Below are 15,187 nucleotides of genomic sequence, written 5' to 3'. Positions count from 1 at the left end.
AAAGAAATTCAAAAGATTAGTAAAGGATTTTAAAGCTTGAAATGTCAGGAAAATGTTTGAATTCACTTCATCTATTCTACAGGTTCTAATAATAGCTAAGGAAGAAAGAGCAGCATCTCAGCATTTGCAACATGAAATAGAGAGAGAAAAGAGAAGTATTTGAAACATTTGAAAAAACGAAATAAACAAGCAAAGAATTGCGGTCCCACGCTTTTGGTGTCAAGGTCACGGGGTCAAAAACCGTAGTATTTTTGGAAAGGTCTTATTACAGGTAATGATTGATTTATTGAATTGTATGTTGTTTTATGTCCCGTTCGAGAATTTTTCACTCATATAGGGACGTCACCATATACCGGTGAAGGGCTTCAAATTTAGACCTTTACTTGGCACTTAGGGCCATTAAGCAGTGAGGGTTCTTTATCGAGAAAGTGCAAAGCGGTTGGTGAAGGAACAGTTGCTACCTATTTTTTACTGACTTAGGTCTGTCGCGACCTTCCGATCACGAAGCGAGCATTCTACTGACTGAGCTACCGTTGACGGTATCACAGGTAATGTAGACATGCCGTATGAAAGTTCTATCTTTTTTCATTAAAATTTTATGATAATTCAAAGTAATGTTAAAATTTTTGAAAAGTATGTCAAACTTCAAGGTCATGGTCAATGGGTCAAAAACCAAAGTTGAAAAGGCTTTGTCACAGGTAATGCACATGTCAAATATGAAAGCCCTATCTCTTTTTAATCAAAAGCAAAGATTACATTTTTTAAAAGTATGTCAAACTCCAAGGTCACGGGGTCAAAAATCATAGAATATTTAGGAAGGTCTTGCCACTGGTAATATACATGTGTAATATGAAAGCCCTATCTTTTCTCTTTCAAAAGTTTTGACCAATTTTAAGTAATATTAAAATTTTTGAAAAGTACCGGTAGCTCAAAAGTCAAAGTATATTTGGAAAGGTCTTGTCACAGGTAATGTACATGTGAAATATGAAAGCCCTATCTTTTCTCGTTCAAAAGTTATGACCAAGGTTGAAGTTTTTGTGACAGACTGACGGACAGACTGACAAAAGGACAGACTGACAGACGAATGAGATTTAATGTCCCCTAGCTTTCGCAAAAGCGGGGGACAAAAAATCATTATAGATTTAGCTATCGTGAGGAGTACTTGTATGAAGGTAAAAACAAAAACAGATAATCCTATTTCTTCATTCCTTTTAATTATTAATTAATCTACAAGTCTCTCTACCAGATCATTAAGAGCATGAGTCATTTTAATTAAATCAACCTGAATGATACACAGATATTTTATACAAGAATAATTCAGTTTCGATTTATCTCAGTACACACAACTAGCTGTTAAACAGCAAAGTTTTACTTTAGCCCCAGTGAATCACCCTAACCAAAGGGGCACTGATAAAAACAAGGAGACTTGTATCCACACAACTTGAGACTGTTTTGCATATCAAAACAAGACAATTAATTGGGACTTAAAGTAACATACTACTACTCATGTTTACATTTAAATTTCTTTATATTTTAGCAAAAACCTTTGGGCCCCTATTGTGGCCCTACTATACCCCTAAGTGATCAACATGATTTAACAATACAAATTTGGATGGCCTTCTTGTTCTTGTCCTGAGAAGATTTTAAAGATCTTCTTCTCAAAATATTTCTGTTTAACACTTTCATCCCCTAATGTGGCTCCAACCTATCCCCTGGGGTCATGATTTCAGCAAATTTTAAACTGCACTACCTGAAGATGCTTAAATATCAATCATGTTAATATTGAAGTCCTGGTGATTTTCTTCATAACCGAGTTTTACCAGTACTGTACATCCCTGTGATTGCCGAGTTTAACCAGTACAGTCTTGTGATTATTGTGATGCAGGTGCATACAACATGTAAAATGTCTCTTAAAATTTCTCTACAATCAAAATCAGGAATTGATAACACAGCTAATTTGTACAGGTGATACTTATATTAATACCACCTGACAGTTAACTATAGGCATGATACAACTGTAGGTATGGACAGTAAATATATAAGACATTGTCGGTAACAATTCATACCAAAATGCACTAGCTGTTTAAAGCCCAAGATAATGTGACCGCGCTCTTGGATGTCTGGGACATAATTCGGCGGTGCACGTTAATTGTGGAATTTAGCTCAATTTAGGGTTTGGGGAATGTTAGGAAGCACATAAGTCCAAATTTGTAGGGTAACAATGACAGTTTATTAAAGTAACAGTGAATTCCAAACAACATAAAAACATAATTAAAGATGCAAGCCCAAGTCCTAACTAAAATTTAGATAAAGCTGGCCTAAATAGAAATAGAATCTTAAAAGTTTCTTAGTCTAATTCCCTACATGGTGCTTAACACATCAACTCTCTAGCTCTGTCACTCTAGATCTCTTTTAACTCTCTGTATTCTCAAATATATATTTTTAACTAATTGTAAGAAATTACTCAATGTAAATATAGCCAAAGGCCAAAACTTGTCAACTAAGTAATCTGAAAAATAGAATACTCAAGTGTCATCCTTTGATGTCAGGAAGTCAAAGAAGATTTATTTAATTAATCTAACACCTAATCAGTGACCATTGCCATCAGGCAGTATGAGTGTAAATGATTTACAATTGCTAAGAAAGCACTAAATATTTCTGGGGATTAAGAATTAGGCAGATGTAAAATGTGTTGGTTTAGTTTCATTACTTGTGAACAAATAACTTAGGATATCAAGAATTTATCAAAGTAAATGAATTTTATGAATGATATTAAAATTATTAAGTAAAATTATAAAATATATTAAAATAAGTATCAAAAGTGAAATGGGAGCCATTTCACTGGTGATAATAATAAGCACCGCCTTCAGAATTACCTGGTCTGTATTCCCCCCGTCAATCAAGTGAATTAAGGTCCATCTGACATTGGGTGCTTGAAATTGATTGACAGTTAGTTACTAGTCCTTGTGTACATAACTTGTGCACCTTGTTTGGCACCCCCGGTGACCAGCAAAATAACTTTTGGTCTTTTGATGTTTACCGCACATATAAAAGCACCATAAAGAAGCCGTATCGGTCCAAAAAAAATAGCTTGGTTATAAATATCTGTTCCTCACACACATGAAAAATAAATTTATCTTATAATGATTCAGTAAAATATATCATGCTATGTATAATAACTTTCTTCTCTCTTTTTTTTTTTTAAAGTAAATTTCGCTTCAGAGTACAATAGGATTATAAAGTGGACTGACATTTCATTCGTAGAATTTTTTGAGACATGGCGAAAAATTACGATGAAACTAGAGAGAAAAAAAAATGCTTACAGGCCTATATTTGCTTATAATTGATTGGATATCTAGGATGAAAGCAAAATATTTGATTCAGTACCAACACTGTATTGATAAAATATTGAGGTTTTCTTTTTTCTTCTTCCAAGCAGTTCTCGCCACGTGGGAGTGTTGAAAAATATTTTTTGAAAGAAATACTGTACATATGTTAATAACTAAAGTATATTTCATTTTTAATTGTTTTAATCATACACATAATTTAAATTTATCTAAATAAATATTTTAACTCTCTGAAAGCATGCAGTGTTAATCTTGCAATTTTTTCACCTTAGGTTTCATTCGCTAGAAATAGGACCAACCCTGAATTGGCTATTCATACAAACTAGCTAATACAAACAGGAAGTAACTCTAAATTCATGCATATACAGTGATGATTGAAGCTCAAATGCTTTTTAATAAAATTTTTAAAAACTGAAAGGGACGAGCAAAGATAAGTATCTAACTTCTTAAAATTTACTTGAATTCATTAATTTTAACAATGAAGTCAGTGATATTAAAGGTGCATACATAACATTTTTACAAAAATCGATGGGAATTCATTTGGGGTCATGTTTTGAACAAACTTGAATCTATACTACCTCAAAAGTTCACTTATGTTTCATCGTTTCCTGCCCAGTGGATCTTGAGAAGAAGATTTTTAAATTTCCACCGTTCCTTTATTATCTCCCCTTGGGAGAGGGTGTGACACTTCATTTGAACCCCCTTTCCCCAAAGTTACTCTGTGCCAAGTTTGGTTGAAATTGGCCCAGTGGTTCTGGAGAAGAAGATGAAAAATGTGAAAAGTTTAAGACAATGCCTAAAAGGACGGCTACTAACAATGGGCAAATTTCGATCAAAAAAGCTCACTTAATGAGCCTTTCACTCAGGTGAGCTAATAAAAAAAACAAGAGGCCCATGGGCCACAGTGCTCACCTGAGTAACTTTGGCCTTGCTGTTTTTCACCTGATTTCTCCCCCCCCCCTGTAGTACTTATTGTGGCCCCACCCTATCCCCAGGGGTCATGATTTGAACAATTGGAATCTACACTACCCCAGGATGCTTCCAAGTAAGTTTCAGCTTATCTGGCCCAGTGGTTCTTGAGAAGAAGATTTTTAAAGATTTTTCCTATATATTTCAATGTAAAACTTGGATTCCCTATTATGGCCCCGCCCTACCCCCGGGGGTCATGATTTGAACAATTTAGAATCTACACTACCCCAGAATGCTTCCACATAAGTTTCAGCTTTTCTGGCCCAGTGGTTCTTGAGAAGAAGATTTTTAAAGATTTTTCCTATATATTTCAATGTAAAACTTGGATTCCCTATTATGGCCCCGCCCTTTCCCTGGGGGTCATGATTTGAACAATTTAGAACCTACACTACACCAGCATGCTTCCACATAATTTTCAGCTTTTCTGGCCCAGTGGTTCTTGAGAAGAAGATTTTTAAAGATTTTTCCTATATATTTCAATGTAAAACTTAAATTCCCTATTATGGCCCCACCCTACCCCCGGGGGTCATGATTTGAACAATTTAGAATCTACACTACACCAGCATGCTTCCACATAATTTTCAGCTTTTCTGGCCCAGTGGTTCTTGAGAAGAAGATTTTTAAAGATTTTTCCTATATATTTCAATGTAAAACTTAAATTCCCTATTATGGCCCCGCCCTACCCCCGGGGGTCATGATTTGAATAATTTAAAATCTACACTACCCCAGAATGCTTCCACATAAGTTTCAGTTTTTCAGGCCCAGTGGTTCTTGAGAAGAAAATTTTTAAAGATTTTCCTATATATTTCAATGTAAAACTTGGATTCCCTATTGTGGCCCCGCCCTACCCCCGGGGGTCATGATTTGAACAATTTAGAATCTACACTACCCCAGCATGCTTCCACATAAGTTTCAGCTTTTCTGGCCCAGTGGTTCTTGAGAAAAAGATTTTTAAAGATTTTTCCTATATATTTCAATGTAAAACTTGGATTCCTTATTGTGGCCCCGCCCTACCTCCGGGGGTCATGATTTGAACAAATTAGAATCTACACTACCTTAGGATGCTTCCACATAAGTTTCAGCTTTTCTGGCCCAGTGGTTCTTGAGAAGAAGATTTTTTAATGACCCCACCCAATTTTTGTATTTTCTTGATTATCTCCCCTTTGAAGGGGACTTGGCCCTTCATTTTAACAATTTAAACTCCCCTTCACCCAAGGTTGCTTTGTACCAAGTTTGGTTAAAATTGGCCCAGTGGTTCTTGAGAAGAAGTCAAAAATGTGAAAAGTTTACAGACGGACGGAGAGACGGACGGACAGATGGACGGACGATGGATAATGGGTGATCAGAAAAGCTCACTTGAGCTTTCAGCTCAGGTGAGCTAGAAAGGTTCAACCTCATCATTTCTGACCTTTTGAGAACAACCCTGCTGTATAATTGTTCCTCAATCAGATCACTAAATGCACTCTAAATGCCCTAAATGGACTAAGGCCACCACACTGTAAGCTCCTTATGAATACACAAATTGATTGATGATGATGAACAGGTTCGTATTAATATAACTATCAAAAAAGCTCCTGTTCTCATGTAATGATTGGACAAAATGTATGCATTGAGGAAAATCTAGCCATTGGCTGTATTCTTTCTTCCATAGGGGAATATTAATTTACTTATATAGCCTAAATACATTTACCAGTAACTGCTTGTGTCTGCATGAATACTATAGTACATGTATACTGGTGTCTCACATTATAATGGTACTTTTAAGTTTAGAGATCGAATTATTATTTTCAAAACATTGAACATACAGAATAACTTAAGGTATTTAGAGTTAATAGGACAGTTGATACATAAAAGTTAAAATTTAATACAAGAAATGAAATCAAATGTCTTTTATTGACTCATCAAGTTATCAATTAGACCTATACCTATTATCAGCTAACTTAATTAAATTGTCAGAGCTTTATATACTTCTGTGATGCCCGGTGAATAAAAAAAAAGCGTTACAAATAATAATTGAACCCACGATATAGGAGAATGAATTGTATACATGTATATATATATTACCTGATTACTGCTCCATAGGTGCAGGTTCTGGTTCAAAAGAATAAAATTGTCTTCAAAAACATCCTTACATGAAAGTTATTACTGTACAGTAAATATAATTATTGGTTTAAATGAAACAGCTCTAGGAGCTGGGAACAGCGTGTTGGCATCGTGTTAGTCAATGTACAGTCTCGAAATAATGCATGATGGATGCACTTACATGTAGACCTGCATGTCATGGTGATCAGCTGCTTGCGAAAAATGGCAAAATCAGTTAAACTCAGTATTGCATTTCAGTGAATAATGACTCAAAGTACATATATTCATATTTTTAAAAACTTTATATCTTACCATATCGATACACTTTACTTAAGATTACATCTTTCTCGTGATTCTGCTGCTGCTAAACTTCATAACACTGAAGAGTGATCAAAGGAGCATAACTCTTGTATCAACCGAAACTACATTTGTAGGAGAGAGAGAGAGAGAGAATAAATGGGGTTAAAGATGCAGACAGATGAACGTTATTTTATCTCTTTTACATGTATTTATTTAGGCATTAATAGATCAATTAATCAATCAATTTATTTATTTATTTATTTTATTTATATATTTATTTATTTATTTATTTATTTATTTATTTATTTATTTATTTATTTATTTATTTATTTATTTATTTATTTATTTATGTTTGTTTGGGTTTCTTTATTAATAAATATTATACATGTTGTATACAGGTAGTTCATATAATACGCACATACCCATCGTGTGAGTGTGGGGGGGGGGGGGGGGTCTATAGAAACTATAAGAAAATAACGATGAAGCATGTAATACAAACATAAGAATTGAATTCCATCAAAATGATCTATCAGATGTGTATAACAACATTAATGTAGATTCAAACTCTGTTAAGATATTGTATGAAAAAAATTTTGACATTCAACAAAAAACATTGTTAGATATCCATGCCTCATCCAAAGGATTTTTATACCCATAACAATTTAGGGTAGAGTCCGATCCTCCGGTTCTGAAAATCGGAAGTTAAGCAATTGGAAATGCTCACAAAAATGTCTCTGAATTCAGATAGTACATGTAATATATTTACCCTGGTATTTCTTCAAAGTTCATCATTAAAGTTAATCATATTATAAAGGGAAAATTATCAATTTTCTGATATATTTTCAGGAAATGTGAATAAAAGCACCAGCAATGCATTTTCTAATTGAAAATTGATCAACAAGTTATAGTTACACTATAGATATTAATTGGTTAGCTGTAAATACACTCACAGTTTTTCATTCACGAGGGGCGGAGCCCCGAGTGAATAAAAACTGTGAGTGTATTTACAGCTAACCAATTAATATTTATTGTGTAAGTTACTTGTACCAGAGGACTAATGAGAGAAAAGCGAGTTGATAAATAGCACCGCCTACTACGAGGTGTCAAGACACGGTCCGGAGTCTGTATAAATAGCTGTCTCCATCTGCAAGGATCATACTTTACTGCGACACTGCTACTACAAGTTGTTGATAAAAAAATCGGAATTGGTACGTGTGAAGATATTGTACCTTTGAAATGTTGAAGACGCAGAAAACATGATTTTTGTCAGGTACAGTTATAGGGGTAGCGATTGTAGGCTTTTATGTTCAAGCCGTCAACTCTGAAAGAAAAGTTATCTTTCTAGATCGTTTTTTTTTTTTTTTTTTTTTTTGAAAAAAGGGGGGATGGATATGGGAAACATCGGCATTGAACTTTTTCTTTATGGCAATCGGCGTACAGAAAAAAATGAAATGATTTGTGACATTTTAATGAAAGTTTGAAATGGTATTGGAAGTAAAAAAAAAAATGCGGGGACTTCTGATGTGAAATTGCTATATGTATTTGGAGACGGGAAAGAAAATGACGAGAATTCGAGATAGGACGTATCATTTACTGATTAAGGATACGCGGAGAAAACATACAGAACCATTTATGAAGCGGACACCGACTAGCTAAATAATGTTAGTATTTTTGAAATTTAAAATGTTGACTTAATTCATTCATCAGCCATTGCCTTGGTCTTGAAATTGACATCATTCATTCATTAGTCAAGGTCTTGACACAGTATGGCTTGATGCCAAAAGGTGGGCGTGACTTAAAAAAAACTGTGATTCTTCTGGCAAATACACCACAGCAAAATCTAAATTTACCGCCAGTCCTATGGTACAAATATATTTTAGAATATAAAAAAAACTATGATTGTTAAATAACACATAGTGTATAAAAGGCTTTGTTCTAAAGACATCACATATCATTGTAATTTCATCTCATGTTAATAAGCATTGGTATCTAAGGCTAGATTTATATAGGAAATTCGATTCTCTAAAATGTATTTATGTTCTTTTATGGGGTAAAAATGTCAACTTTTTTACACTATTTCTTCTAAGACTTCAAATAACCTTATATAAAATTGAGATGCATGAAATGAGAATTGTTGCACGAAAGGATTCTAATTTCAAGCCTCCTTTTGAGAATTTTTAAATTATGTAATTATTTTTATCGCTATCCTTCCTGGCTGAGGAGCGGATATCCTTAAGCCCCATTCTAGAAATACGTAGCTCTTCGGGTGGCTCGTGTGCCTCGCACACTATAATACTTTGTACAGAGCGTAGCCGATTGGAAATATGTATCTATAACAAGCATTACTAATTTGAAGGTACTTGCAGATTTTCTGAACCTTTTTTTTCATTCAAGGAACGTCCTAAACAAAAGTGTAACAAACACGCTCATGGATGCCACAGGTTTTAATCCACCGCCACCCCTACAGAGGACTGAAATAAAGATTGGGTGGGTTGCACAACCGAATAGGAATTCCTTGACAACTTTTTGTTGTTGTTGTTGTTTTTTTTTTTTTTTTTTTTTTTTTTTTTTTTTTTTTTTTTGTTTTTTGTTTTTTGTTTGTTTGTTTGTTTGTTTTTTTTTTTTTGAGGAAACTGTACCCAATCATAGATCAGCATGTATGATTTTTGCGATATAGTGTATACTGGCATAAAATTCAACCCCTAAACGCCGAAAGGACCCGTTTGCTTGATTTTACGTGATTACTATATATCTCAAAAAAGTATATACGGTGATTAAGTAATTTAATCGAACACGTGTTATCGGTCCCTGTGCAACAGACCTAAATTATAAAACTAATGTTATACTTCTGTGGCAATATATGTAATGTATACGCCAATAAAGATACTACTACCTAAAGAACTTAGTTCTTTATAAGGATTTCACTTTCTTTGATCTAGATATAAGATGTTGTTTATTCAGTGTCAAGTGTAGAAACATTGATTTAATGCAATGATTCACTCCCCTGTTCAGCAAATTTTCATTATTACCACAAAATGTAGCAACAAATCACTTAAATCGCTTTTTTATTAAGACAACTTGATAGAAACCAAAAAATGCCCTTTAAAGTATCTTTGTTGAACGAGGATTTTAATCTTATGTACATATTAAAAGTGCATTTCTTAAAGAGCAAATATTTATAAAAAGCCATCACAGATTTATAGTATATAATATCCCAGATTCTGGATATTGCTTATCTTTTTTTTCTTGGATTGTAAGCGTAGTATATAATCGAATTCGCTAGACTAAATACAAAAATACATGAAAAATAGGAGATAGAGGTACGACAAACTACTTCCAAGAAATACAAGACCACGTAAATCTTTCGAAATGCAAATTCAAAATTCCTTTTACATTATCATTTTACTGTTTTTGTTTAACACTGGAGATGGTTCTGCATTGTTAATGCATGGAAATTCTAGTGGAAGCGACACGATCCATGGGGCAGGTGGGCACAATACAGATATGGCGGAAATTAAGCAAATGTTTCTGAACTTGACAACTGAGATTGAATATCTAAGGAGACAAACAGACATTATACCGGTTCTAAAGCAGAATCTTACTGTTCTTGGTAAAGAAAAAAAGTTACTGCAAAACAGAGTATTCTTTTTGGAAGCGGAACTGAATAAACTAAATGCCTCTAAGCCTCCCTCCTATGATGAATTAATGACGTATCTAAGAGGGACAAAACAAATAGTTCAAACTCTGGCGGCAAATGAAGAATACGACAAAAATCTAACGCAGCAACTGAATAAAGCGGAGAATAATATCGCGATTTGTGAGAAGCAAAACAAGAACATAACGAAACGACTTGACGAAGTATTGAATAATTTAGTGATACACGAAAAGCAGGATAAAAACTTTACTCAACGATTTAATGAAATAGAGAATATTTTGGTGGAATATGATACGCGGGGAAAAAACGTCACTAAACGACTTAATGAAATTCATAATTATTTTGATTGCAAATGAGGAATATGACAATAACCTAACGGTGAGACTGAATGAAGCTGAGAATAATATTGTGATTTGTGAGAAGCAGAATAAGAACTAAACTCAACGACTTGACGAAGTAATAAATAATTTGATGATAAACGAAAAGCAGGATAAAAACTTCACTCAACGACTTAATGAAATAGTGAATGTTTTAATGAAATATGATAAGCAGGGAAAAAACGTCACTCAACGACTTAATGAAATTCATAATATTTTGACTGCAAATGAGGAGTATGACAAAAATTTAACTCTACAGCTCACCGATTCAATGAACAACTTACAAGATATAAAAGTTCAAATGCGATACACAAGCTTGTCACTAATGGACGTGCATTCTAAGACGGACTCACTCAATACTACATTAACTAGAAATTTTGACGATCAAATAAGGGACGTTTATGGACGAATAACCAGTATGTATCCTTGCATTGCATGCTATTTCTTAAATATACAAGTAGTTTTATAATCACTGTAAAGTACATGTAGTTTCATAAAGGGTGTCCTTAGTTAACGAATTTTTATTACACACGTTTGTTATGTATACAAGTATGTAAAATAAAAATTCGTTGGAATTAATTCACTTTATCTTCTGAATTATTTATTAAGCTTTTTTAAAAAACATATTCTATATCCTTAATTAAAACCACAGGCAGACAAACTTTATTTAACTATTACCAGTAATTATTCACAAAAGTGAGTATAACATACCCGAAAAATTATCGAAAGTAATCAAATGTGCCATTATGAATGCTGATTTTAAAATATACAACAAATAAAAAATTATTACGAATTTATTGAACCTTAAATTGCAGACATTACCAAAAAAGTAGCCTTTACGGTAGGTGTGACGTCATACAGCAGCTCCTGGAACAGCGGTACATTGGTGTTCGATAGGATCGTCTACAACATAGGAGGAGGGTACGACTCAAGTACTGGTGTCTTCACATCTCCTGTAGACGGACACTTTGTTTTCTTCGTGAACGTTCAAGCTTATGGGGGAAACTCTGTATACACATATTTAGTTCTTAACGGCTCGGCTAAAGTCACATCAATGGCAAATGGTGGCTCTTACCAGGCATACTTGGCAGGACCCAACCTGGTGGTATTAAGGCTTCAAAAAGGAGATCGAGTTTGGGTGAAATATTACGCTGGAACTGGGTATTATACTGAAGGTTTAGCTCCTGTCACCACGTTTTCTGGATTCCGCCTATGATTTATTGACAAGTGTACTTTTAAAAAGTTGTAATTTCAGCATATATTAAAAATATAATGAGGATTATAGCATATCTTTTCAAACAATCCAGAATAAAGTAAAATTAATTTTTCAAAAGGTGTGCAACCTCGATGGTAGTGTAAATTGTGTTTTTGAAAAGAAAATAAAGTGAATGGAGGTTTAATTATAAATTACTGCATAACAGTGGGAAAAAAGTATATTTTGAGTTTACATATTTTTCAGATTAACATCTCCTAAATTTGTACAGTTACTTTATATCAAGTGATTTTGTTTTATCAGATTCTTCTCAATTCTATTCATAAAATGAGACATATGAGAATTAAGAAATACTGTATGTACATAAATTGGCGTATTCAAAATTTAGAACAATCACTGGGTATGGAGTTTTTGGCGAAATCATGAATTAGCGCTATTCATGTCCGTACCGTATATCTATACTTATAAATTAATAAATTTTGCAAATAAACTCCGAAACGGGTGCACCAGAGTTTTTACTTACTCCTCTAACAATACACTAGATACAAGCTGATGTCCGTAAACTATATTTAGATTTCACTCGCATAGTAAGTATCGTACATTAAATTAAAAGTCTACTTTCATTTTCTATAAACAGCCATGAAATAGCTAAAACGTGAGTACGGTGGCGTTTTCTGTTGGCGGATCTAAGTTACTGGCAATTTTTAATGAAACTGACAACAAGCAATCGTTTCTTTATTACATAAAACGTCATCACTGAATTATTAAATCAAAACTCGATTTAAATAATATAAAAGAAATGTGATAACCGATTAAAAAGGGAAATGTGCAAAATATTTTCGTCATTCACCGATCTTAATATTGACAGAAGCTTCTAGAACATCAGAATGTTTTAAAAAAGAGGCGATTATAGCTACATGACCATAAAAAAAGCTTTTGTGTAAATGGTCATAATTGAAATAATGGTAAATCACTGATAAAACTATAAGTTGTTAATATAATTATATATCGAAAGACTATTACATATACATGTATGTAGTAGGTTTTCCTAATAAATTTATCGGTAAAATTTGTATATATTCCTTACTGAGAGCATCGTGGCAACGAACCCGAAGTACAATTTGTACTTCGTAATAAACTTGCTTACATAAAAAGAGAAAATTAATGAATAAGGTATTGTTCAAATACAATTAAAGATGTAAAATTTTGCGCTTTAATCAATGCAGTTTTTTTCTGAATACAATCTTTTATAACTGCAATAATGTAGCCCTCTCCTTTTTTGAGAGGGGGGGGAGAGAGAGAGAGAGGGGGGGGTCAGAAAATATCAGATCAAAAAAAAAAAATCGGAGAGGGCTTCATTATTGCAGCTTAGTCTTTTGTATCAAATACTCAGCCTATTCATAGGGCGTTAAAAGCTAATTTTTACACAGGTACTTGGGTCTTGGTTTATAAATATGCATGTACCTTCTTGATAGGTAAAAAAGTAAAGTACATTTTTACATATCAATAAGGTATAAACTTATTTATAAACGAAGACCCAAGTACCTGTGAATTTTTACACCCCCCCCTCCCCCAAATCAATTTATTAGTAAAATGTGCATATTCGTTGCTTTTATCCTTGACGGAAATGAAATAAGAGCATCTAAAGTACAATATCCATAACATAGTATAACAGGTTTCACAATAAACGTCAATTAATGAAATTGCTATTTTTCAAGTTTTTGAAACACAAAAAACGGGGGGGGGGGTAGGTAAATCTACTTCATGCGGGATTTTGAACAAAGTATTTCTTCCTGCTATAAGCCTGTAAGTTGTCAGTAGAGAACTACAGTATATTTTCTGTCGGTAGTGGTATAAATTGAATTCCCCGCGCTTGCGTGGGATTTCATGTAGTTGTATTTATAAATGATTTCTTAGCGGTATTCATGAATTAGCGCATCGTTGTCTGCGCCAAGGGCTCCCTAAAATATGAAGCCCGCTTTTTTAAGTACTCATACAGTACATGCAGATGTTGTCCTGTTGAGGTTACTATTAACCTGATTTTTATACATATTATGGGATAAAAAAAAAATCATCACACTTACCGATGCTTGTGATACTTCCCTAGCTCTATTATTAGTCTAGTTTATGCCTCACTAATGGAATGAATGATATCTTCAAATAAATTACTGCATTTCATGGTTGAAAATGTAATAAATAAACATATCATAAATTATTTGAGTTCTTATAAATTTAGCAAGAAGAAAACAGAGTACTCAGAAAGCACAAGTGAAAGTTTAGCTTTATACTGTATGTCAAGGGAGGCATCCGAATAAGTATCTCCAGTATATTTTAACAATTTTTAGCTGTAATCCTTTGATGATGAACCTCTTCTAGAGAATTTTAACTTAATATCACTCATTTGTTTACTACAAGTCAATACCATGCAGCATCTAAGGCTTTACTACTAACATGCATCAACTGACTATTCATGAGAAGAATTTTGTTGTGACGATGCAAATGCACAAGATTTTTAATATTAGTGTATTTATTTTACTTTTATACAAATCAATATCATATACTGTTGTAACCATTCATTCTTTTTTAAGTATTTTTAAATCCGCCATCACCAATCAAACCATTTTGATTTCTTGGATTTGCCTAACAAGTTTTTCTTGTATTTATTCACCATACATGTGACAGAACTGAAAAATCACAACTGGAGATTTGAAATTTTTCAGCTGGAGTTTGGGTCTCAAAGCTGGAGATTTTTTATCAACATTTTTACAAATCGCAAAAGACCATCCAACCCCCAAAATTCAGGAAAAAATACCCTCTCCCAGTTTATTACTTTACAAATTTTATTTTATAAAGTTGTTGTCTAGTTTTAAGAAAAATATGATAAAGTTTTTATTCAAATAAAGTGAAATTGAGTATTCAAAATGAAATCAATTCATTTCCTAGTAAATTAATTAAGAGTTCACAGCATCATCAAAACATTGGATAAAATTTTATTTTTGATTTAGTATTGATATATCAACTAGTAAGTGAAGTAAAACATTCTAAGGTTTTATGTAACAAATTCTATGTCAGTAATTTGTTTTTTAAATAGAATATGTACAGATGAAAAAAAGTACCCTCTAAAAAAATAAACAAATTAGAGTCAGGTATATTTTAGCAACACCCTGTAGTGTGATCTATTTTTAACTTAGAGTGTGACCTACATTATAACTGTATCTTTTTATGACCAAAGCAGCATTAGAAG

At 33.2% G+C, this 15,187-nt stretch overlaps 2 protein-coding genes across 3 annotated transcripts in view; both read left to right on the top strand.

Annotated features, from left to right (window-relative positions):
* The first annotated feature begins 10,202 nt into the window (after positions 1-10,202).
* Positions 10,203-10,709, top strand: LOC133204244 (uncharacterized). Its single transcript, XM_061339986.1, has one exon. The coding sequence runs from the start codon at positions 10,203-10,205 to the stop codon at positions 10,707-10,709; it is 507 nt and encodes a 168-aa protein (XP_061195970.1).
* A 6-nt stretch (positions 10,710-10,715) lies between these two features.
* Positions 10,716-15,187, top strand: part of LOC133204057 (complement C1q tumor necrosis factor-related protein 3-like) — a 30,550-nt gene continuing 26,078 nt past the window's right edge. The window contains exons 1-2 of one of the 2 annotated variants that reach the window (XM_061339837.1): positions 10,716-11,146; positions 11,546-11,946. In XM_061339837.1, the coding sequence (XP_061195821.1) occupies positions 10,825-11,146; positions 11,546-11,946 (723 nt within the window). In that variant the 5' untranslated portion in view covers positions 10,716-10,824. Of the gene's footprint in view, positions 11,147-11,545; positions 11,947-15,187 lie in introns of those variants that run through there. The other variant, XM_061339838.1, reaches the window with a different exon arrangement.

Source organism: Saccostrea echinata, unplaced genomic scaffold, assembly GCF_033153115.1.
Source record: "Saccostrea echinata isolate AGI-Se365-2 ecotype Australia unplaced genomic scaffold, CSIRO_AGI_Sech_v1 ptg000052l, whole genome shotgun sequence".
Lineage (NCBI taxonomy): Eukaryota > Metazoa > Mollusca > Bivalvia > Ostreida > Ostreidae > Saccostrea > Saccostrea echinata.
The sequence above is the reverse complement of the archived record's forward strand: the minus strand, read 5'-3'. Positions and strand labels throughout refer to the sequence as shown.